This window comes from Ambystoma mexicanum, chromosome 8 (genome assembly GCF_040938575.1).
Source record: "Ambystoma mexicanum isolate Mex_15411 chromosome 8, UKY_AmexF1_1, whole genome shotgun sequence".
Taxonomy (NCBI): domain Eukaryota; kingdom Metazoa; phylum Chordata; class Amphibia; order Caudata; family Ambystomatidae; genus Ambystoma; species Ambystoma mexicanum.
Genome location: NC_090929.1, coordinates 1179419499 through 1179446188, shown reverse-complemented (window position 1 = coordinate 1179446188; position 26690 = coordinate 1179419499). Strand labels below are relative to the sequence as shown.

The 26690-nt window shown below is 39.9% G+C and overlaps 1 protein-coding gene across 4 annotated transcripts in view; it reads right to left on the bottom strand.

The window, feature by feature from the left end:
• Nucleotides 1-12062: 12062 nt before the first annotated feature.
• Nucleotides 12063-26690, bottom strand: part of PCDH15 (protocadherin related 15) — a 3978145-nt gene continuing 3963517 nt past the window's right edge. For all 4 annotated transcript variants that reach the window (XM_069611238.1, XM_069611242.1, XM_069611241.1 and 1 more), the window contains 3 exons: nt 24249-24322; nt 22783-22918; nt 12063-13334 (listed from right to left, as the gene is read on the bottom strand). In XM_069611238.1, the coding sequence (XP_069467339.1) occupies nt 12780-13334; nt 22783-22918; nt 24249-24322 (765 nt within the window). In that variant the 3' untranslated portion in view covers nt 12063-12779. The remainder of the gene's footprint in view (nt 13335-22782; nt 22919-24248; nt 24323-26690) is intronic.

Genomic DNA, 26690 nt, shown 5'->3' with positions numbered 1-26690 from the left:
CACTGGAGGCGTCTGCTTCAACGATAAACTGACCATCCGGATCAGGATGTTGAAGTACAGATGCAGTGGTAAATGCTTCTTTTAACTTCTCAAAAGAAGCTTGGGCAGTCTGGTTCCAAAAGAATGGATTTTTAGAACTAGTTAAAGCTGTCAATGGGGCCACTGTTTTGGAGAAAGAATGAATAAATCTGCGATAAAAATTTGCACATTCTAGAAATGACTGTAATGACTTGACATTGTGTGGAACAGGCCAATTCAATATGGCCTTCACTTTGGAACAACTCATTTGAACACCTTGATTGGTAATGTTGTAACCCAGAAATTCCACTTCTTGTGTATGAAAGACACATTTCTCGGCTTTAACAAAAAGTTTGTTCTCTCTCAGTCTTTGTAAAACAGCAGAGACGTGTTTAACATGTTCTGGAAAAGATGATGAATATATCAAAATGTCATCCAAGTAAATCACCACGAATTGATCCATCATATCTTTGAAGATATCATTCATGAAGAACTGAAATGTGGCGGGAGCGTTACAAAGACCAAAAGGCATCACTAAATATTCATAAAAGCCGTACCGCGTCTTAAAAGCGGTCTTCCATTCGTCTCCTTTGCGAATGCGAACCAGATTGTAAGCACCACGCAAATCCAATTTAGAGAAATACTTGGAAGTTCCTAATTGATCTAACAGAACATTAATCAGTGGTAAAGGGTACTGATTCTTTATGGTGATGTTGTTAATAGCCCTGTAATCAATGCAAGGCCTTAGATCTCCTTCCTTCTTTGGAACAAAGAATAAAGGAGAGGCAGCCGGCGATTGAGATGGCCGTGTAAATCCCATATCAAGAGTTTTATCAATGTATTCTTTCAAGACAACATCTTCTTTGAGAGTCAAAGAATAAACTCGACCAGTAGGAATTTTAGCTCCAGGAATTAATTCAATTGGACAATCATATTGCCTATGTGGAGGCAACTGTTCTGCCTGACCTTTGTCAAACACATCAGCAAAATCTGCATATTCACTTGGTATATGTGTACCGCTCTGATGTACCACACTGATAGTGGAAATTCCCTCAATAGAGGCCAACATATGTGATTTATTTGACACCACCTGGCTGGTAAAGCAATGTTCATTGCAAAAAACGGAAGGATATTGGATCAATCCCGTAACCCAGTCTATGGCGGGATTATGAAGAGTCAACAAATTAAGTCCAAGTAATATTTTGTATTGAGGAGCCGCAATGGCATCGAAGACTATTTCCTCCTAATGACCATTTGATAAAGTCATCTGAATAGGTACAGTCTCCTGAGTTACCATACCGGAAATCAAGACTGATCCATCCACAGTATTAACAGTTTCAGATTTGTTCTTGTCAATAAGGGGTATAGAACATTTCTTGGCATATGTGATATCGATGTAATTATTAGTGGCTCCAGAGTCAACCATAGCCTTGGAAGCCAAGTCTTGATCATTGAAACGTAAAATCATCTCAACAGCTATCGGTGCATGAGCTGGAAATGTAATGGAGTCCGATGTAACACTCGACACAGGGACTCCTGCTACTGTCGAGTTTTGGCGTTTCCCGAAGGCTTATTTGGTCTTTTAGGACATGCCGCCAATAAATGCTCAGATGAACCACAATACATACATAAGTTATTTTTCCTTCAGTTCTCTCTTTCGGCTCTAGACAACCGGCCTCTCACCGCGCCAATTTGCATTGGTTCAGGATCATTCGAAGAAGGTGCCGGTGTATCAGAACGAAATGATGCATGAAGGAAAGGTTTTCTCTCTCCTTTGCGGGCATTTCTTTGGGCATCAATTTGTAAAATTAAATCAAGAAATTCTGAAAAACCTGTAGGAACCACTGGGACCGTGGACAAGGCATCTTTGAGTTCTTCTGAAAGACCCTTGTAGAAAACAGCCGTCTTCTTGTCTTCCGGCCATTGGGTTTCGGCTGTTAATTGGTTAAATCGTGCAATGTAAGCCAACAGAGGTTGAGTGCCTTGTAGTAAATTCAGCAACTCCAGATATGTGGCTTGAGTAGCGTAGCGCATATCAAAGACTTTGTTCATAGCAGCCAGAAGATCATTGCAATCGTACAACAAGGGGCTATTTGATTCCAATAAAGGATTTGCCTAAGCAGCAGCTGTACCCCCCAAATGGGAAAGAACTAATGCTGCTTTAGTAGTTAGATCAGGAAATGAATTAGGCCGGCAAAGAAAATGAAGTCGGCACTGATTAACAAAAGTTCTGTAGGTTTTAGGATCACCTGTGAACCTTTCCAGGGGAGCCAAGGGAAACTGTGTGGGCATAACCACTTTAAGAGTTTCCTGTGATAATGATGGTGTCGTAGTCCCAGATCCAGATGCAGTGGCTACTGGAACCCGTGCTCCCTGAGGAGTGGCATGCATGGCATCTTGCATAACATCCATTCGATGCCGTAGCACGTCCTGTGCCGTAAACATTTAATTTCTCAAGTCAGTGATTAACTGAGTCAAAACAGTTAAAGGATCCGTACCCTCCATGGCTTCTGATTCTGTCATAAATCACCAATGTATCAACTGAAAAGGATACGGTAACCAATAAAGGATACAATTTGGTAGGGCTCTTCCGGATCCTATTTTCACACGACTTGATTGTAGGCAGGTCAAATTAGACCTTCCAAATGATACAACTCTCTGACTGGATAAAACAGGCAGAGAGATGGATCACTGGAAAGGGCGTGGGAATTGTGTAGGAAGTATGCCTAGGATAGATAAAGTATCATAAGAAACTGTCCCAATCGAATTACTACAGTTTTATCATTAATTCAGACACTGACCTTATGGCAAAAACTGAAGTAATCCACGAAGGTTCCTTGAAGAAATCCAGGAGTTGAACAAACGACAAAGGAAGGGAAGATTAGTAAGGGAGACTTATCCCGAACGGCACGAGGCTCTCGCTAGATACCGGGTTGGTGCACCACAGGATAACGTCCAAAGTACTGTGCACAATAACCTTCCAATAGTTCATGAAATACTTCCTTTCCCACGATGAACACAAATTAGAATTTCACCTGTTAACTGTCACAGGCACCAAAGGTTCAAAAATAGTTCAGAAAACCACGTGGTGGAGGGCACGCGAACAGGATTCACGCCGCTCAGGACAGCCGCGCTTGCAGACAGCGTCCGCGTGGAGATTTGGCACGCAAACAGTATTCACGCCGCTCAGGACAGCCGGGCTTTCAGACAGTGTCCGCGTGGAGACTTGGAACGCGAACAGGATTCACACAGTTCAGAACAGCCGCGCTTGCAGACAGCGTCCGCGTGGAGATTTGGCACGCAAACAGGATTCACGCAGCTCCGGAATTAGCGTGTGTAGGAAACACGCTGAAAATAGGCCAAAGAAGTTTCTGAAGGGAATGCGAGCACGCAGGTCCGGAGTTCAGCTACCAAAACGCCAAAATTGACTTAATCAGAAGCAGCGATCGGAGTTTCCACGCTGCTTATGTACGCACTGCCGTGAAACACGTGACGGACCTAAATCACCTGTATTTTAACGACGTGAAAAATGCAGACGTCGTTTTCCGGGCAATGCATCGAACAACCTCCATTTTGAGTAGAATGGTCTAGTGGTTCTATGGGCGTAACTCATTTTGTATGGAGAAGTCGTTCCTGGTCCAGAGGTATGACCAGCAGGCATGACACCGGCGGTTACCGAGCCGGAAAAACCGGCTGGTTGCCGCCGGACTCGTAATGAGGCCCAGGGTCTTTACATGCTAGCCATGGTATGTGCTTACCATTTATTTTTGGCGGGACATTGTTGGATTTGCTGGATTGTTTTGGTTAAAATCAGCAGTGAACAGGTTATATATACATGGTGGGTGCAAATACACAACGTTGGGTAAAACCGCAGTTCGTTTGGTTGTATTTGGTCTGAACTCCTGCTAAATTTAGACAAATTGAAATTTCCGTGTCAGTGTGCAGCTGTTGTATATAGTATAATAGCGATGAAATTATGCCTCATCCTGACAGTTTTTACCACAGTAGGGGTCTAGATACTAGGTTGCACGCTTTTTTGAAGTCAGCGAAGCAACAGTACAGGTGTCACCTTTGTTTCATGGTTGTTTCTGAGATAAGAAACTGGAGGACATATATACTTGTTAGTGTATTATATGACCTTCTGAAGTCAGTTTGACCAATACTTAAAAGAGCGGACTACCAGAGGAAAATGCCCACAGAGGAAAGACCCAACCGGGGCCTTGAGCAAATAACTTCATGGGCTCTTAGAAGCTCTAATTGTCCAGAAACCTAATAACCTGGATGAAGGCGTGGTGGAAGAGGAGAGCCTTAATTAGATTTTGTGGAACACCCAGGGCTTTAAGCATTTATTTGGAACAGGTATCCCTTCTGCAGACAAAGTAAACTTAATTTGTCTGCAGGAAACATGGTTGTGCTTACTGCCAATAATGGAAGGTTTTCATGTTGTCTTGAATCCAGCAATTAAGGGCCCAAAGGGTAGGCCTTCATCTAGGTTGCTTCTGGCCATAGATATGAGTAGAAGCCTGAAGGTACTAAGGTATGAACATCCAGATCCCTACATCCAGGTGGTAGTTCTCTTTGGTGATCACAATCTGGGATGCGATTCCTACATTGTTTGTAACCTTTATTGGAAACCGGGAGTAAAGGGAGTTGTCCTGTTTATAGACATATTTGCAGATATGCTAAAAACATGTATTAAAACATACCCGGAAGCTGAGATAATTGTTTGTTGAGATTTTAACTTGCCTGAATTTGAAACCTTTGGAGGTAATAAAGTACATGACAATCTTAAGAGGAGGCTGTGGACCCAGGAAATATGGGACCGAAATGTGCACAAACTAAACGGTCACGTTTCAGGTGATATCCGAGGGTGACATACGTGGAAGGGTGTGTTGAAGTCCAGCACGCTCAATTACGTTTTTGTCACTGAGAGACTCCTGAAGTCTGTCAGAAGGTTTTGAAATTAGAGACACTGCCAGTAGTGAACATAAGATCCTATACACTCATTGGTCAACTAAGTATGCTTCATCAAAAATAAAGTTCAAATTTGAACCAGAGGTTAATTCTGGGCATCACAGATTGTGGATGTCTGCTAAAGAAATCTCAACCCTTCAGATGAGACTATGGGGCCTGGGATCTGACCTCAAAAATCTAGCAGGAAAACAGAATCCCGAGTATTCTAGACTTCTGTTGGATTTCACCTTAGCAGGCAGTTGTTTGACTAAAACCGAATTTCTTCCAAAACATGTTTTCAACCTGCTCGTAAAAAACGAGAAGAGGTGTTTGAGAGCTGATGTCCGAGCTATCTGCAAAGCAGGAGGCCCCAGCATGAAAGAGGATTTAAGGAGATGTCGCCAGAACTACCGTAACTGGTTGAAAAGGCACAAGTGGAGGTTGGACCTAGCTGACTGTGAACTCATGATAGGTGAAATGACAAATAAAAATGTGGCTGAAGTATGGAAGCTAATAAATTCAACGGGGTCTGACTCAAGAGCAATTAAAACTAATTCCAACTAATGCAGACCCCACGCACCTTTGAGTGAAGCACTACTCGGATCTGTTTGGGAAACAGAACGAAGAGGTAGATTTAGATCAAATCCCTAATGTAGAGCCATGGGTGCTTCAGTTTGACATAGACGACATCCTTCAACTCATAAGAAAAGCGAGTAACTCTCGAGCCCCCGGGCCCGATGGCATTACTAACATAATGCTGAAAGCAAATCCGCTGGCATGGGCAGACCTTAGCTGTGTTCTGTTTAATAAAATCCAGAACCAAGAAGGGTACCAGATTCCTGGAAAACATCTACAATCGTTCTAATTTTTAAGAAAGGTTCTCGGGATAACCCCTCAAATTACAGGCCCATCGCTTTGCTTGACATTATTGGCAAAATATACGCCTCATTAGTTTTGAAGACCTTGAAGCAGTGGATTTCAGTCTCGGCTAGCTTCGACCTCCACCAAGCCGGTTTTGTAAAACAAGTTGGGACTCCTCTGAATGTTTTCCTGCTGAACATCTTGAAATCTAGGGCACTCGAGATTAAAAAACACATCAACTTGGCATTTGTCGACCTTGATCGGAAGTTTCTATGGAAGAAACTACGAGCCTGCGGTTGTCCAGGAGATTTATTCTCAGCCATAAATTCATTCTACTCTCCCACCATTTTAAGAGTCAGACTTGACAAAAGAGGCCTTCTCTCAGAAAGTATTGAGACAAAATTGGCTTCAAACAAGGCTGCCCCTTGGTGGCTGAGTTGTTTAATTTTTACATCTCAGATTTATGAACTTGATTATCCGAGGTCAGATCATTTCCACCAAAAATCGGCGAATGGCATTTAGGTCACCTGCTTTATGCAGATGACTTTGTCCTAGTTGACCAAATCCCTATCGGACTCCAACGCCAACTAAACAAACTTCAGGGATATGTTAAAATAAACAAACTTCGAGTTAACATTCCAAAAACTAAAATCTTAATTTTGCAATCAGCACTATGGAGGAAAAACGAGAGATAAGTTTGGTGTCCGAACAAAGAACGCATCGGGGTAGTTACCACCTTTGTGTATTTAGGGATGTTGATAAACACCAGCTTGAACGACGCCCCAAGGATCCTATGACTGAAAATTAGAATGAGTAATTTGGGTTCACAAGCCCAAATTTTCATTAGGAGGTTTGGCAAATTCTCACTGTTAACAGCCATTCAATTCTATAAGGCTAAAGTAATGGCTATAGTCACCTATGAAGCTGATGTTTTCTTAGCTGCAGACTGTACCTGGTAGGTAATTTTGGAGGCACGGTTTCGGAAGAGAGCGCTAAATCTACCAATGAGCACACCAATGCCTGCAATCAGGTATGTGCAATGACGGAATGAAAAACTCTGTCATTGTACAGGAAGTGTCTCACTGATGCTCCACTTCGAGGATTTAACATCCTTCAAGATGCCTTGAATAGTTCAGCTGAACCTATCTTAAATACATGGTCATTAGGATGTACTAGGTTGTTGAAGATGCTAGGTTCTTCTGAAATGGACTTACTGCACAACCCTGATGCCATCAAACTTAAGTTATGGAGGCAAGACTGGATAGACAAGATCACAGCAAGAGATTAGTATAAATCGTATACTGATTTCAAGCTCGAATGTAGGCAGAGCAACTCTGTACCGCTCTATCTTAAACAGTCTCCATGTCCAATTATGCGAACAAAGCTACTTAGACTTAGATTGAATCGTCTCCCTGCAAAAGACGTCCTGATAAACAGGAATCAATGACAAGAGTTGGACACAAATTGCAGATTCTATAATAAGCTTGATTTCAAAGAAACACTCTACCACTTGACCCTGTTATGTGAAGGGCTAACTGAGAAAAGAACCCCATATCTTTGCAAAATATTCAACAGCTTTAGTTCAATCACTGTGGATGATTGGTGGCTTAAGCTCATAAAGGGTGAGAACCTGAACCAAACTATAGCATTATTAAGGTTTTTGGAAATACTTTCATCTCCAAAGGTAGGCTATAGTTGATCTGCGTGCATAGAAAGGAGAGAGAACCAGTCATACAACACAAGGAATAATATGATTTAGTTTGCAGAGAGTGCTTAGGAATCCTAAGAAAGAATTCAGTTTTTAAGAATATTTTATGGGTTATTTTATTTTGAGGTAACAATTAACGTGTGACTGATGAATTAAGTACCTAATTGAATTGTTGAAAAACAAATGATGAATTGTGTTTGTGGAGTTTTGTTTTTTTGGGAAAGTGAAAGGTTTTGTAAACCAAGCACTAATAAATAAATAATAAATACATTTTAAAAAAAGAGCAGATTTGTTAATGTATTATATGACCTCATGTATTTGTTCGATGCAACCTTTCTCTGATAGCAATACTTGTTATTGATATTGGAGACAGTGAAGTGTTTCTTAGAATCTATCGTCTCTTTTAAGAAAGCCAGTTGTTTGTATATGGCCTGCAAAGTATTTAAACACACTGGACGAAAGTTTTATTATATTGTTCAAGATTAGACGTTTAGAAATATAAAAACATTAACTCTAGAATGAGTGTATGCATGTTATACCCTAGCGAGATCTATACAGGCATTTATATGCTTCATTCTGTAAATAAAGCAGCCTATGTTTACATGATATAATGTGGTGACTACCCCAGTATAAAGTTCGGGGAACACATTAGAATTATACTTGTTGATTACAAATACATTTCTTCTTCCTGAATTGCGGGATGGGATTGTTAACCCTGGGTTATTAAAAAACAATATGCATCTTTACAATACACATGGTTTGGAGTGGATAAGGTTGTAAGTAGCATATTGCAGCAGTTAACCCAGCCTTTTCAGCAAGGAGGCCCGGCAGCAAATTAGTTGCTAGGTTTACTGTGAACATTGGGCATAAAGTTGTTAAAGTTTGTTCTCTTTTACATTTGCTTAATTCAACCTGAGAAACTGGGAATCTTGTGATGATCGTACAGATAGCATTACTTCTTTGGTGGGGTACACCTTCCCATGGGGACTGGGCAGTGCATCCACTAACCAAGAATCACCCTGACGGCCATGCAACACAGGAGGATGCCATGGGAGAGATAAGCCCTACTAAAAGGAGTGACACTAAACCAGGGTATGGGCCCTGTAAGAACCCAACTCACTTGACTGTTCCCTGTTTCAAAAATTTCCAGAATCATACCTGCGCCGATAACCAGACATGTAATGATGCTTTGGGTAATCATGTCCTTTTCCTTCATATCAACGACCACTTATGGAGGAAAAGTAAAGGATTAACAAGAGAACTTTTACAAACCAATGGTCAAGAACATAATGATACACCGGGGTGGAGCTACCTATATAAGCTAAACTCAAACAGAAGATGCCAGTGAAGGAGAAGACGAGTCAAATCCATAGTCGCAGGAGCAGCAGAGACACCTACAGAATATCAAAAGGTCCAATTCCGCAATCTGGCTAGTAGATTACAGCCTCTTAAGCGAACACAGGCCAGCAAAGGTGTGAGAATAATCCAATAGGGATACGTGGGTCCAGGTAACTGACCAAGGGTTGGGAGAGGAGAGTCCGTGGTAGCAGGGAAAGACAGCCTGTACTCCCTTCTCTAGCCTGAATCTCGGGTTCAATCAGCAGGATACCTCAGAACTACAATACTACCAAACCCAGGGCAGCAGGCAAGAGCCAGAAGACACAAGGTCTGGTGACTGACCCCGTTCACCCTGCGGGTGAACAGTTGTGATAAGAGAGAACTTTTGTAAAACCGGGACCTCGGAAGAGATGCCTACCACAACTAAAGGAAGAGGATACCCAAAATAAAAGAAGTACCACTGCAGATCCACCAAACACTTACCGATTGTGAAATCCAAGGTTACAGCATCAGTTTTCAGTTTGTCCTCTCCACAACACTGTACCAGAGTTTTCTTCTTACTTTTTCCTCCGTGGCAACTGGACTGGAAAGGGGTACCTCAAAAGGGCAACAACCTTTCTGGACTAGTGTCTTTAAAAATTGTTACCAGAGAACGCCAAGAGTCCCCTCTGATACAGAAATCCATACGAAGGCACTCTAGAAGTTGCTAGAATTGCCACATACCTAGACAAAATAGCCACCCCCAAAATAACCCACAATGTGGAAGCACAGTGAAACCAATGTCCTATTCACACCGTAATAAGACATGTGGCCTCCAGACATGCCCGATTACAACAAACCAATTAAGAAGCTAGAGAGCCCCCCACCCCAATACCTTGAGTGCATATGAGGCAAACCACAATTCAAAGATACTCTTGCATTTTTCTTCATCTCAGTTAAGTCTCAGCCTCCAGAATACAAGAATCGAGTAGTTGAAGACAGAGAAGAAAAATATCATCTAGTCTTACGGTTCTGAGACCTGGGGAAAAGCCAGTGAAGAACTCTCCCGAACCAATGTATTTCGGCAGATGCTATATCCAGGTGGGATCGTGGACCTGATAACCCCACTGCGCCAGATTGTAGAAAACGTTCGACCTCCAGTACTCGGCCAAACCTCTACAAGGTCATATTCGAAGGACTTGGAGGATGATCCACTACTACAAAAAACATTGCCGTCCCAGGCAGGACCACATAGACTTTTGAGTTTGATTGCTTTGGAACCTTTTTAGTTGAACTTTGTTTTCTACACAAGAACACCTTGAGCCTTACTTTACCTTAGAACTTTTTAGTTCACCATAAGGAGCACCACTTGTCTCCACTAGGAGTCTGCTGGGAGGAGGGAGTCATCCTCCCCAGTTTATCAGAACTTTGTTTTGAGATTTATTTTTTATCCTGATAAACTTTTCATTTTGCTAAGGGGGAGGGAGTCATCTCCCTTGGAGCACAGGGGAGCTCATAATTATGTTAGGTGTTGCTGCAGCATTAGGATAGCAGGGTTTTGACCACAACTGTTTATTTGAAGAACTCGACTGACCTGACCACCCCAGTTTGTCTTTTGTTAGGTAGGGAAACCATCGTAGAATAGGAATAAATGGCCTTTTTCTTTTTATGTAAGAATGAAACATTGTAAAACATGCCTTCTCTTGGTCAGTCACCTGCTTCCTTAATGCCAAAATCTGCAGTGGTAAAGTGTGAAATAGTCCATCATCTTGTTTTTCTTTGAACAAACTCTACTTATAATATGCTTGGCTGACAGTACATTCAAGTTTCTCTCTCTTTGGTATGCAGGAGTGATTGCAAAACACATGGCATCACTAATCACACCACTGATGGAACCTTTATGTACAGCAATCCCTACATCACATATCACTTCAATATCATATTTAAGTAAGTCAGTACCACACACAAAAAACAGTGGAGGTCTTTACACTACATACAATAATAACATATGCTCTCCTATTGTAAAGATTCCTGGCCTATTAGATAAATGGCTGCTTTCCTAAAAGAGAGCATACAATGCTGGCCTTTGGGCCTAAAAAACCAAAACATTTTCAAAATAACAAGTGCATTAGTAAGTGATTCCCCTTAGAATCCATACGATGAACATTTATGCCATGAATATTAATCATGACTATTGTATAAACCTGACCTATCTGAGGTTGTCAAGGACTGGAGTTGTGAACCAGATGTTTAGAGTGTATCTGAAGAAGTTCTGAACGCTACATTATGGATGTGCAACTTGCAGCTCAACATTCATTTTGGGCTTTGACCCCCGATCCCCCCATGCTCCTTCACTATTGACGATGCTTGCTCAGGTTTATGGCAATTGTCCTACAAAACATTGGTAGAGAAAAAGGTTACAGCCCCCTGTGGTGCATATCAGTTGACATTGCGGCCCCGAAGTGACAAATGTCATGCTGGTGCATCACAAGAATTGTTTCAACAAAGGTCACAGACAGGAGTACAGACCAGGCATGTAATTGTGTGTTAATCCATAAAGTGGCAATGAGTCAGACGTTCACCCATTGCTACATTAATTGCGTTGACATTAAAATGTTGACATTTCAGTAATACACACTCTTTGGTGGAACGTTCATGGTATCAATGAAGTAGTAGGTGATATAATGTGCTTTGTTATCAGTGATTCCTGCATCTTCATGCATTTCAAATGTACTTCAATGCATCACTGTTTTCCACTACCTCACAAATTATTTAATAAATGATGCCCTTGATGACACTAAGGCGATCACCAATCCTCATGTTGCTAGTTGGTAAATATATTGTAAATGCCAAAATGTGTAGATTATAACATTTCAACGGCCTAAATGTTGACATAGATTGTATGACAATAGGTAGATGTATCAAAATGTTACATACAATAGTTTGTGTTTTAGGTTAACATTTGTACGTATAACCGTGTTTTATAAAGGGACAACTGCACTCTCACCTCTTTCTAAGGTCCGCATAATGCCCGCATAGCGACTGGATAATTGAAACTCATGTTTTTTAATAAAAGACTCAATATAGCATTATTAATTATGAAAAATGATGACTTTCCTCTGCTTTTTTCACTCTGTATGTTTACTTTTCTTCATTCCAAATGTTCACTCAATAAGAAGAGATATTGTATAATCCATGTGGCTACGCTAGTCGGTATTATGATTGTTTTCCACATTGTCATATACAAATACACTGGCAAGTCAATGTACAGAATCTATATCAGACTGGTTGTTGTAGGTCACCATGCAAAGCCATATGTGCACATGTCCAATCCTTGTGTACATGAAAACATATTGTTTACTTTGTCGCCAACATCCTATCAGGAACTCTACTGACTGCTGCAATACAATGAAAGTTATCTTTAATAGTAAGTGTTTGTCAGCATTGTACAGGAAGAATATTCTGAAACTGTGAGAAAAACTCAGAAATAAGAAATATCTGCAACATGTATATTGTTCTGTCCTTCTTTACTCTGCAAGGTATAACACATGTACAGTGCATTCATTGGAAGCCGAATATAGTGTGTTTCGAAATGGCAATGAAGAATGCATTAATGTTTAGAAGTGGTAGGACGTTTATTTCACAGTAAATCAAGTTCGATCAAACCGCTAGACTTGTAATGCTGCATCTTGAAGTGGAGTGAGAGGCTCATCAAAATAGTGGCTGAGAAGAACAAATAATTAATACAAATGTGAGTGCAATTTCTGTCCATCCTTTGCCGGAAAAGCAAGTTGTGTCATAGAAGATATTAAATGACCACAATACAAATTTCATACATTTTGTTTTGTTTCCTAGTGTGACAATAAAAAGTGCAGTTTATTATAAACTGAATTAAAAATAAGAAGTAAATGATTATAAAAAGTCATAGTTTTGTCATTGGTATGTGAAGGTTATTCGAAGGCCCCATCCAGAGTTCATCCTCATCTGATTGTGTCTGGTCGCTATGCGATTCCAAAGGTTCTTTCACATCCTCATTGTCCACAACTGACTCCTGCTCTTCTGTGCTTTTGACTTTGTTGCCCACCAACCTTGCTGTGGTGTTGTCCGTTCCCATTGTGCTGGAGGCAAGCGACACATTGGAAGGTCTTGTGTTCATGTTGTCATGGAGAGATGGCCCCTTAGAAAATGTGTTCAGGGGGACATTCTCCTCATGTGTCACTTCTAGTTTGTCCAGTTTCTTGAAGTGCTTCCCCAGCCTGGATGGGGACGTGACTTTTAAATTGTTGCTGAGGCACGTGCGACGGGTTCGAACTATGGATCCATTTTGGGCGATGTAAATGTTGCCATTGACGTTGTTCTGAATGTTTGGGTGGCTAAGGCGGTTCATTTGGGATTCAGCAGCGCTTTCTTCTCCAGTTGAGCTCGTCGTCTCATATTCCCGGTCAATGACCAACTTGATTTGCTTCTTCCTAGCCCACTGTTGAACATCAAAAAAATACAGTTTAGATACAGCACACATTTGACAACCTTTTAAGATATATCATTTTCAGTCATTTCCACAACAAAGATAGAAGAAGTCCACAGCCCTTAAAAGGATATTCACCCGCTAGCCACTATGACATCAGTCCTCTATTTCTGCAACAGCTTGGGGAAAATTAGGACTATGTAAAATTGATGTCATTTGTGAAACTGTTGATTCAACTTGCCCCAAGATGTCTCTTAAAATGTTTCAACAACATATCCACACAGTAGGTTTTCTACATGCCCATGTGCATCTTCAAGGTGTCTATGTTTAATGTGCATGGTTTAGAAATAATATGTGATTTGTCTTAGTTCGTTCAAGAAGTTATCAGGTTTTGGAATGCTGTTTTTTATGTTCCAGAGTTTTAGCATCCTTAACTTTAAATAATTGTGGCTGTGATTAAGGTAGGCATTGTTTCATGTTTGCATAATAATCAATTTGATGGTCTGTTTGATGAAGTGAAGCAAAGAAAAACATGATCAGAATGCATGTTGTTACAGGAAAACTTTCAAATCATTTTAACAAAATAGAAACTAGTCAATGAGTGCTACTTAGTTTTTAAAAATGCAGGGGGCAGTTATGAAATCTAGCATTACTCAATGTCACCAGAAGTAGGTTGGAAATAAACATTTTGACACTATGATGAGTGTTTGTAACTGAAAGGTTTTGAAAATGTCCAGATGTCATGAAGAAACATATCAGGCAAGCAGACTGACTTAAAGTGAAATATTTTGCCAGAGCCCTTATCAGTTATTCTTTACAGCACAGAACATTTCCTTTTGTGGTTCATATGGAAATAATTCCAGAATTAAATAAACAAATAGCAACTTAGTAAAGAGGTCTATACCAGCATTATTTTTGTAGAAAAGATTTGGTGTGAATATATTACATCTTAGAAACATATATTATCAAAATGTAAACAGTACCAATGTACCTGATGATGTATTTCTATTGGTCTCAAGGAACAACATTATCCATGTACTAACTTGTAAGCTCTTACTTACAAACCTCTTAGTTGTACTGGGTGTTAAGGGAAAGAGAATGGCACGGATACACAGAAGAAAACCAAACAAACAAAGTCCACTGATTAAACTTTTTTAGCACTGCTGTTGTGATTCTGTTCTCAATGCTAGCTTATTAAAGTCGTGTGTTATATATGAATGGTACTTGTTCTCTATTAATATTAATACAAACATAGAGGGTTGACATGGGTGCCGCTACTTTCGTTAACCACTACATTTCTATGCCTTCTTGTATGACAACGTTCCTAATGACTGTAACAACCACACACTGCCACTGCAAGGTTAATTATTGCACTCACAAAGCTACCTTTGTACCAATGTTGGCGTTAAACTATGACCTGTTAGGTGCTGTTATTAGTAATAGAAAAGAAGCACACAGAATTCTTGGTGGCAAACATGGTCACAGAATACATGTACAGAGGTCACACTCCTGGTCTAAAGTGCAACCTTGGGGTATTGGAGAAGGGTAATTGGGAGAGAGCCTCTTTCAGTATGTGGGATGTTGACAGATGAGTATTGTAGGTAAAGGTGATCCACACATGTGTGGGACTAAACAGGAGCAGTGCTGTGTGGAACACTGGCACATGAGATATGTGCAGCCCCTTCCTACTTACTTGGTGAACACGTTCACCAGGCTGTGCCTCACCAGTGCCACTTTTATGTTTTAATGGAGGTGCTGCCAACTAACTGCAGGTAGACCGAATTTAGAAATATGTCTTGTTGTTGATGGAATTGCCTGTTTAGACGATCTCCGAATGCAAATCCTGTAGTACCTCTTTTATGTCTAGCTGCCACTTAGGATTCGGGCCACCAATGGAATGTAAACAAAATGTAATGTCCAATGGAAAAAAGCAAATATATGTGTGTGGAAGGCAAGTACATATGTGAATAACAAGAACATAAGCATTGTGATAAAGGTGAATACCATGCTGATTCACGTCACAATCTGAGCCTGCATTTTAACTTGTCACAATCTCTGATCAAATAGGTAGAATTTATGAACAGATACGGGTGTGAGAAAAATTGATTAGATAGCCAAATATTCCATCATCCATAAACAACCAATCAGACCTTGGAGCAAGTGTGAACATATTGTTCTAGCGAGTCAAAATATGTGTAGATATTGTACACAGTATGTCAGAGACAACAAGAGCCTTGGCAGGATGATCTACTGCTTTGCCAAACTCGAAAAGGAGCAAAACAATACAAATTCCACTAGATGAAAATCCAAGGAGAGTAGAGAAAGCAGAAGAATGTCAGGAAGCCTGCAACACAATCAACTACTTAAGGCCCCCTTATAATGAATTATAAAGGACGATTGTCACTTTGCAAGCATTGGCAATATCTGTATCTCCCGGTGTCATGCCAACAAGGCATGACTCAAATTATTGTTTTCCTTTTGTAGCTCAACTGTTCTGAAAAGGAGCTTTTCAAATGTTCTTCAAAATGTAACAAATCCCTTTAGGTAAAATCTGCCAATATCTACAGTCTTGAAATACCAGTGCGGGCAATAGTGGCTATTTTTCTTGTTCAGGTGTGTTATTGGGCTTTGTTGAGAGTCAAGTTGGTTGCTGGACCATTGGCTAAAGGCTGAGGTTATCAGCATGAACAAATAGCCTGCGTTCCTGCAAAACCAGGGAGATTAGATAATTGAATTGGTCACATATTCCCTGTTTCCTTCTTTCAGATGAACTATCAAGAATGTTTTTTTGCAAGTGAGCATCTGGTGCACCTTGCCCCAAAAAGTGCAACCATCTCTTTGCACACAAGGTGTATAAACAGGGCTGGTACTCTGGTGTACCATAGGAGATGTGACATTCTGATGTCTCCTGTCCTGACTCTAAGCACCCATGTAATGCCTGCATGGCCAACCTGTCTCATACTGGAGCTGCACTTCTGATAGCGCCATGGAAGACTGCCTTCTCTTTCTCTGGTATTGGCTTCACCCCTTTATGCTACACAAACAGTGCCTTCATTATCCACCTAGAAACGACAAGAGCCTTAGCCGAAGGCACAGTAGAACCAAGTGAGAAGACATTTGCAAACGCCAAACATGAGTTAGTGTATCTGCTGGTAGGACATTGTTATAGCCTGTAAATTAGAAACACCTATTTGTGAAATGGTGTCTGCTGTTATTTACAGATCACTGTGACAGTGGACAATCATTGTCACAAATCATCCTATTGCTAAAGTAGTTTCTTGCAGAAGTATAGTACTGCCTGCACCTCAAGTAGCAGTCAACACTCCTTTCCACAAACACACATCTAAACCCTAAACCAGTGCAGTGGAAGCAGATGCAGATAAAATGTATTGTTTTCCATGACTGCTTCTGGTCTATTCCAAGGTATTATATTTTGCTTGAAACGAGATCAGCTTTCTAAACGGCAGGCTTCACTTTTTCTAGACATCTGTTCACTCTGGTATGGACACTCACAGCATTTATGATTCACTTTCAAATGAAATATAATTAACGACACTGCATCTTTGCGCTTGAAAACACAGCAAATCAGACATAAGCAAACTGCACACCATGCAAGTTAATTCATGTTTTTAGGAATGCTGTAATGCTTTTTTCATTATAGGATGCGGACATTTATGGAGTTTTGACCATGACATACCAGAATGTCTGCCATTGAGTCAATCATAGTGTGCATTAACAAGGAAGCACATTTGAATATATGTGTTTCCCAATGCATTTAAATGCTCAGTTAATTGGCTCATGCAATCAATCACACTGGCACAAGTATGCCTAATCATGATGGACTTATGAAGAGCCTGTTTCCTGCTTAACTGGTGAGTGTTGTGATTCAATTATTTGATTCTTTGATGTTATTTAATGATGTTGTGTCAAGTGAGTTGTCTATCACCTTCTGTGATGAGAGGAGATTACCATGTGCTTCCTCCTAAAGCATTAAGAATGGTATGATCAATTTAAAAGTCACTGAAGGGATGGCTACATAATGTTTCACCTACCGCTGATCCTGGGAAATCTCAAAATTGGACAAACACCATCAGATATCAATATCTGAAAGAAGGTTTTACGTCATAAGGGGATTCTTTGCTGCAGTTGGGAGATGAGCCATTGGGGCGGCTTCTTACTTGCCATGTCTTTTCCTCATAGTTGAAGAGAAGAATCTTCTATGCCCTTTTAAGAATTCTTAACAGTATTAACAAAGCTCTGCATTGGCCATCTTGCACATATGGTTCTATGTCCCTTAGCTGACAGTCATTTTCGAAGTAATTATTTTTGAGGAAATTAATTTGAAAAACTCATCAAATTGTTTTAATATAGTTTGTGGGTACACCCAAGCCCTCTGCTTCCCTATTTTTGTATCCCTACCCCAACCTCCAATTGATTTTTTTCAATGTCATTTTTTCATTAAACATTATATAAAAAAAAAAATTGTTGGCAGATGAATGTGATAACTCACTTATACATTGGCTCCACTCGAGTAATTGAGGGTGAAATTACCACCAGCTAAGTTCACAAACTATTTCACTTTGCCGGCAGATATAATTATTTCCTGATCTGACACATTTGGCAACAGATTATATTTACTACATGAAATCTTGTTTTTGGGCAACTTTTCCAGACATTTCAGACAATTAAAGGCTAAAGGCATTTCTAGAGCACCTAACTGGGTGACATTTTGTTGGAACACTGACACATTTTCAGGTGGTCCCTGCACTAAATGGCAAATGTATGCTCAAAATTTGCCAATGTACCCGCAGAGTGAATTTCAAATATTTTGCCAGCTTGGGCAAGTAGCAGCTTACTTCACATGCTTCTACCCAACAAGGGTCAAACACGGGTAATAAACAAGGCACTGTGCAATGGGGCAAGGAGGCTCACTGGGTAATGCACATATTTTAAATTCACTCTCCATATACTTTGATAGAGGAGAGCAATATCAAATTACTTGTGAAGTGATACTCTTTTTCAGAACAAGGATCATTTGAGCAGCCCTGTATTGAATAAGCTGGAAATCACATAGTGATTTCTCAAGTAAATCCACATATGTTCTGTCAATAATACAATTTAGATAAATCCACCTTGTGCCCGATGAGTGATCATTTCAGATGCGTTAATTGAAGGTGACAATCCTTAACCAATTGTGAATACATGGATAAAGGAGAAAGTCACGATTTTGGCCTTGGTAAAAAGTTACTGAGATCCATCCATTCTAGTACGCTTACCAGTTTATCTTGATTTATGTTGTCACATTCACCATACACATTGTACATAGGGAGTTTTAAGCATATGACCTAGATGAGTGCTATATTGCTCAGGCGTTAGGAGAAGTTCTATAAAGTGAAAAGTATCAGGTACCTCAGATACCACCATGTCTTCAGAATGTCCTGTCCTGCTTCACCTGAGGAAACCCACATTTCCAAAGAATTCACTGAACGCTCAGACTCGTCTCCAGGGGAAGAGGCTACTTTGGAGAAGTTTGATGTAGCTCTAGTCCCAGAAGAAGAATAGTGGTGAGCATTTTATTCAGTGCTACTCCTGGTCACAATGGCTATATATGGTTTTCATCATGTTGTAGGCTTGGGGGATGGCAACACATTTATTCCGAATTGAGTCAGTTGAGTACATTACCATGCGTCTCAACAGAGAATACATATTTATGACTTCAAAGATGCATATTTTTACAGTCCTATCTCAAAGAATCATCACAGATGGATCTATTTTTCTGTAAATTGTCACCATTAGCAATTCCAAGTGTTGCCTTTCTGCCTGAAAATGCCTTTACACAAAGCTGCTGGCCTGCTTGATTTGTCTTCTGCATAGTAAGGGGATGTACCCCATCCTAGAATCAATTAGTTCATGTCGCATGTCCCATGTCTCCTCCTTGTTCAAGAACATAACACAAAAAGTTTGCAACTACCTGACTATTACCCATAACATGGTGTTCATATGGGTGTAAGTGAACATTGGGATTATCTTTTTCCATACCCTTCAATCTTTGAAATTATAAGATTCTATTCAAGCTCTGCTTCAGGATCCCACACCTCATGTCCTCCCTTAGTTGCAGGAAAGGGGGAGCTGGCCTCCTGTGTTTTGACCTTGGTTTTAGGTAGGGTCAATTGAAACCGTTAACACATCATCTATTACTACACTGGTCTTCCATATCATTATCATATTCCCTGTCTAACAATGGCTACAGAACAGGCAACATCCATCCTCTGGTGGATGGACAAACCATCCCTTTAAAAGGGGTGGGAATGGACCTCCTGAACCTATCACAGCCCCAATAGATGGACGTTTAGAGGTTTGGGGTGCAATTCTGGGTAGACAATCTATGAAATACAGCTTTTAAGGCTTTTTATCACAATAAAAAATAATAAAATAGAGGCATTTTAAACTTTGAGCTAACTTTATTTATTGCATTTTATTATCTATTGAGCATGCAGGTTTCAACTTTTTTCTTACTGTGTTCTATAATTTAAATTTATGCTGTTAAAATTGCATTGTGTTCAAACTAGACTGCTGCATACATTTTAAAAGTTGTCAGGTGTCTGCAGGATAGTGATCATAGCAAGGTTTAGTTGAAATGTATTGTGGAAGAATGGTCTACTTTAATTCTGATCAAGATAGGATAGAGCACACAGAGGGCACTGCAAACAAAACCATTCCACTGTAAAAAAAAAAGCCTACCTATGTCTCTCATTTTAAAAAGATGTAGAATCCCCAGCAGCCTCCGAATTGGAAGCTTCAGAATCAGAATTCCCACTCTGAGCTGTATCGGCCGCCTCTGATTTTTCTGATGTTTTTTTTTTGCTAAGACTGTTGCTCTTCCTACTGCTGCTGCTAGATGTTTTCAAAGCTGATCCCTGGGATGATACACTAGGACTGGACACCGTGGTAACCACTGAAACCTTATCTTGCCTACTGCTCTTGGAAGATAGAGAGAGTTCACTCTGATTGATGGTATTCTGTGACTTGGCATCTCCCCCCTCACTAGAGTCACTAGCATCATCATCTGCACTTGCATCCTTACTTTTTTTGCTATATACTGTTTGCTGACTAATGGAAGACTTTCCTGATATGGAACCGTCACTGTCGTCTTCATCACTCCCTGCTAAACTGCTCTTGGTGCTTGCTTGCGATGCTGATTGTTGACTAAATGAAGATTTTCTTGATACTGCAACCTCACTGATATCATCATCAGTAGCTGCCTTACTGCTCTTGATGCTTGTGTGACTACCATTGATACTCTTTCTTTGTTGAGTACTGCTAGATACTCTTGATATGGAATCTTCACTTTTTTCATCATCTGAGTCTTTCTGGCTAGTACAGGTACTTGCTTTGCTTTTGCTATCTTCTTCTGCTTCAGATGCAGATACATCATCTTCTTCAGATTCCTCTTCTATTGTGTCTTCCTTTTCACTGTCAAGAATTGATTTCTTAGATCTATAGCTTGATTTAGAACTACCTCCTAAGCTCTTGCTTTTCATACTTTTGTCAGATGAGTGCCTGCTTGCAAAACTTTCCTGTGTGACCACACTTGATCTCCTACTCGATGGTCCACTGCTGCTCTCACTATGTTCTGACTTGCTGGAAGAGCTTCTGCGGGAGGACATTTTTGATTGGGATTCTTCATCCTCAGATTGCCTACTTTGAGACCCTGACATTGCAGACCGTACACTTTTTGATTCATCATCATCATCCTCTTCTGAGTCATCATCTTCACCAGATTCAACCTGCACACTTCTTGATTTGGAAGAAGATTTCGTTTCTTCATCATCAGATTCATCTATGTCATCTTTTTCTTCATCAGAGTCTACTGTACTCTCATTTGCTTCATCCTGGTCTAGCGTTACTCTCAGGTAATCTTTATCATCTGCCTGTGATGGCGGTATACTACTTCTCAAGGAAGACTCATCATCAGATGCCTTGGATTTGTCAAGGTCATCATCATCATCAGATGCTTCACTCTCCTCTGGTTCACTTTCTGCTGTTATATTGATTGAAATCCCTGATTTCCTTTCATCCTTTTCTGATTCACTTATTCCCTGAGCCTCAGAGTCTTCCTCCTCAATCTCAGTATCAGCTAATGAACTTCGGCTAACTGAGCTTTGTGATTTACGACGCTGGTGGAATTTTCTGGAAACCTTTATGCGTTTCAGTACACGACCAAGTTTTCTAGAGGTTGAAGACTGGTCATCAGCTGATTTCTGGAAGTAATTTCCTTTGATGACCATACTGTCATCGCCATCCACTTGACGTGCTGATACCAGTTTAGCATATGCAGAATCCTTGCCACTGCCTTTAACTTTCTGGAGAAGCAGAGGGAATATTTTGGCCTTCTTCCATGGAGAGTGATAAGGGATTTGGGATTCTCCAGATTCTGACAATCCTGCAGATTTTTGAGCACTTACAGCAACTCGACTTAGATGCATTACTGCCTTGAGTTTCTTTTTACTCTGACTGGTCCTAACTGTTCCTTCAATTTGATCTCTTGAAGTTCCTGGCCTAACTCCTACACCTCTGCCTCTTCGTGATGGACCACGACCTTGCATCCTTCCCTGAAAGTTTGGAAATAAAACTCAGTTAACCATTTGAATGATACAATTACACACTTTTGCAGGGAGAATGAAGAAGGGAATACCCTGTCATTGTTTATGCATGAACTTCTTTTGGCAGATTTAAAATTTCTAAAAGAGAGAACATGTTCTTGGTCATATTTTCTGAGGCTTTGCAATGTCAACTACAGCTTAAAATAATGGTTTACTCACAAGAAGGTGCATGGAATAGTACTGGTACTAATTTCATTTAAATGCAAGACATATTCATTTCAGAAGAACAATTCCACTCCTAGTATAGTGAGAACATTTACAACACAGATGAGCATCACGATCAACATGCATGCCATCATATAAGATGTTCCTAAATAGTGTGCAGTTGTTTCCATACAAATTCCATTCATATGGTACTTGTCAGATTATTTTGTAAAAATACTCAGTGTTACATAGCAATCGAGGGCATTTCTCTGTCAGCATCGAGAATTAAATTTGATGAAATGCATTCTGTTACTCTGGAAAATGCAGATATTTTAATATTAAAAGTAAGTTGTGTTACAATTTGCTACATATCAATTTAATGTAATAGAGCAGAAACACTATACAATGCGCTTCTTGCCTATGAAGACAAATGTTTTAGAAAAATACTGTTTGACAATGAGCTTTACAGAGGAATTTGAAAATGCAATTTATTTTTTTTATAGTGTATGACCACATAGCCAGTTTCTTTAAAGGTGATAAATGAATTTAAAATCAAGGCTTTTTTCATTGTAAAAAGAGGCCACATCCTTTACTCGAGGACCCACAAATAAAAACAATCAAGGGTGTTTATAAATTATCTCTGAAACACTTACCTCCGCTTCTGCTGTGGATCCATGTGGACTGTAATAGTATCCTCCTTCATTCTCAACGATGACCTCCCCATACTCATTATACATCCCTGAAGGAGACAATAAACGTCGGCGACTCCCATATTGAGGCAGTTCATAACTGAAACAGAAACCAACAACTCTGATGAGGGGGAGCAAGTTTACTTTTAGTTTCATATCAAACTTATTTATTTTTATATTGTAGCAATAGAACTGATCCAACTGGCCAGATCAGGTGGTAACGGCCCAGGGCCTAAGTTATATTCCCAAGTGCAGCTCAATACATGCAAAGGGACATTTTCATATTATGGCAGTATGAACCCTAACATTAAATATACAATAATATAAAGAATATCAATGCATTCTATTTAATCTCATATAGGATCATCTAGTGATATTTGCTGACCCTTATTTGGCCGAGGATCATTCAATATTTTATGATATTGACTGATTATTAAGCTCTGTGAGAATTGTGACAAAACACCTATATACATATCTGAATGACATTTCACTGCTTCTACTTCTGTTGAAAGGTCTCAGGATGGTTAGCTTTTACCCAGTGATACTTTTCTCAAATGCAACAAGTATACCTGCACTGCGCTGGAAGTCCTTATTTGCACTAAGGAGATAGAATGTGTCGTTCATATTTCCAATGACTGAGCTTGATATCTTGATAGTAGGACAATAGAAAGAAACAGATATATGGAATTTTAAGGCATACATAAGTCATTTTATGATTTAAAATAGGTTACAGGACAAGGAAGTGCTGGTTTGGGTGACTTTTTAAATTATTATTCTGAAGCTTGATTTCATTGTTTTGTAATTGTCCTTCCAACAAAACACTATGCTGTATATGTGTTGGGTAATGTTGTAATGGGAGAATCACACGACTATCATATACATAATATGGACAGTAGATTCAAGTGAATATAGGTTACAATTTGTAATGGAACATGTACCACCCGTGTCGCTCTATAATGACTTTCTCGCAATTTACTATTATCCCAGATGTATTTTACCAGCTTTGTTCATTTGCTAGTTATTTATTGTTCTAAGTTAGTAATAGGAGCGTGTTACCATATATGTTTGATTGTGTTCATTTCTCAATGGTCTGCTCTGCTCTTTTCCCTTAACCCTGATTTGAAGAGAATACATGCAATATTTTGTTTCAACTGGCCTTTCACAGCTGTCTCTTTACTGTACACACGTATCCAAAGTGATATACAGCAGCAGTTTTCTATGGGCACTTCTATGTGAGACTATGTGTAACACGTGGTCTCATTTAACCCCTTGGCTTATTGAATTACTAAACCTTGGGTAAAGTTTTGCTGGGACTATGGACTGCATTGGTGTCTAAGGTCTTGCTTCTGAAGTTCTGAAAGTACACATAAAAACTATTGTAGCACAGCACTTATGGCGTTTTACTATTGATGTTGTCTATGAAAACATACCCATGCTCATAGTTGTAGTAATCTTGTCCATAGTATTCTTGACCGGGATCAATTCCAGACTCCATGGATAGTTCCTGGAATGGAAAGACATCTAATATTAATAACATAGCAATAATTGAAAGAATATGCATATATGGTTAATGGAATCTTCTGCTCATGATTATTAACAATGATTAAAGGGAAAGAGGTCCAGAAGAAATGGAGCAAGTGATTTATGTGTGGACCTGTGGGTTCAGTACCATGTTGCTGTTATATCTACATTGTCAGAAAATCAATGGCAGTATAGGAAATATGATAATATGCAGCCAGAGGAACGTTGCACGTGCCTGATTATGACTGCTATTCTTTCTCTATTTGCCTTTACCCAGTTAGAGCCAAGTCCCCAAAAATGCAAGCAAGACACAATGTTCTGAGCAATTCAAATACACTGTTTCAAAGGATGAATTAACACATCTGAAATTTGCTAGAGGAAAAGAAAAGGTAGCGGGAAAAAGTGTCTGGGTCCTGGTTACCTTATTTATTTACTTAGTAGCCATTTCGTTTAGCACTGGCCCTCACTAGAGGGTCTCAGAACACCTTACAAGGTCCTACATTTGAAAAGGTGGGAGGTGAAAGAGAAGTTTCATAATGTTTTCAGGATACTCTGAACAGGCAAACTGTAACACTCTTCAACACTATGATCATCTTGGAAAGTGACACCTACAAGCCACTTGACAGCACATTTTCAAGAACAGAGCGACAGGAGAAATTGGACTTCTCCACCAATTTGATTCTTAAATAATTGAATAGGTAAATATAGAATTGAAAAGGAGCAAACAACATCTTTTGTTAAGTTCCATCACTATGTGAATAGAGAAATAACCACAGAAAATTCCCTAAAGAATTTCCCAAATTAATATCCAATGGCAATGAAACATGCTGGGTAATAAATAGTCTGTATTTTCTTAGAATAAGTGTTCTTAATAGGTTTTGATTAAATTAGCAAACTGTATATCAATTGAACTGTGTTTTATGAACTAGTATTTGTATTGTGTATGTAGTATTTTCTCTGTATGTCCCAGTTATTTGAATTATTTTTTGTGTACATATGGCTGAAATAGTTATGTGTTTTACTGTTTATTTGTCTGGTTTTAAAAGATGATCTACAAGGTGTACTTACATTATTAACCTGTAGTTTTAATCGAGATCAATTTGTTTCTATTATTTTTCTATATTTGACTCTTAATTCATGTTCTGATTTGAGTGAATTAAACAACAAGGAACAAGGAGCAAATTGTATTATTTCTCTTCTCTCATTCGTTATTAAATGGTCCCCTGTATGAAAGATTTATAGCATTTAAATATACACTTCTGCTCAAAAACCATATTCATGATCATAAACTACCCACTTGGTGGCAGAATAATCTGAAAATATATGCCATACCTATTTTGGTATGGCAGTTGGTAATTCGCATATTTCTTAAAGCCACTGATTTGTAGTATACAAGTGACATCCCTTTGAGGTGAGCTCAGACAGCCATGGGAGGCTATGTGGTTGCAGGCACCTGCGTGTCTGCATTGCAGTGATTGAGACAATGGCAGGATACATGCCTCTGTTGACTCTCTGGGAAGAATGCTAACACCTTCCTTGGTAGGCCTGGGACCTACCACCTGAAGATGCCCAAAGACCAGATTCAGAAATACCAATTCAATAACAAAGCCCTGCCTCACACTAGGGGGCTACATACCAGAGAGCCTTTCAGGCTGGGAAAGGAGCTGAGGTCAGACAGATAGGGAGCATGAATGGGTTTGAGGAAGAATTCCTCACTCTTTTCAGTGTTTTTTTTTCTCCTTTCTGCAGAAGTCAAGCAACATTTGTCACTAGGACAGGGATTGGACCTCTTACAGAACATTCTCTCTACTCCAATTCTGTATGGCAGTTTGCCTATATAAGAAGGGGACGCCCACTCTACATTTGATTCCCTTTTGACGATCAAGGACTTAAGAAAGAACGACTTTGGATCTCTCTTGGGGAAGTTGATCTTCCCAAAGCCCTCATCCATTGAGGAAAAGGAGTGTTCCAAGGCAGAGAGAGGCTCTGCTCCCTAAGCACCTTGAATGACTCTCACTGATAACCAATGCCTACCACTCTGCTTGCAAACCTCCCTAGCATGTGAGAGCAGAAACTGAAAAGGGCTCAACTTGTCCATGAACACCCTGTAGTCGGTCTCAGACAATTCTCAAAGTCAGAAGAGGTAACATCCCTGTTTTCACTTTTCAAACTCATTTGATCCAGCTCTGAACCACTTTTGGCACCTTTGAACCAACGGAAATTGCTGTTGCTGCCTTTGACCCTCGCTCATACTTCGGACCTCTGCTGTTGCAACTTCAAACTGGCTCACCAACTCATAGCAAGCAGAGCACATTACCTGTTCGGCTCTGACAACCAGTTTGCTGCTGTGG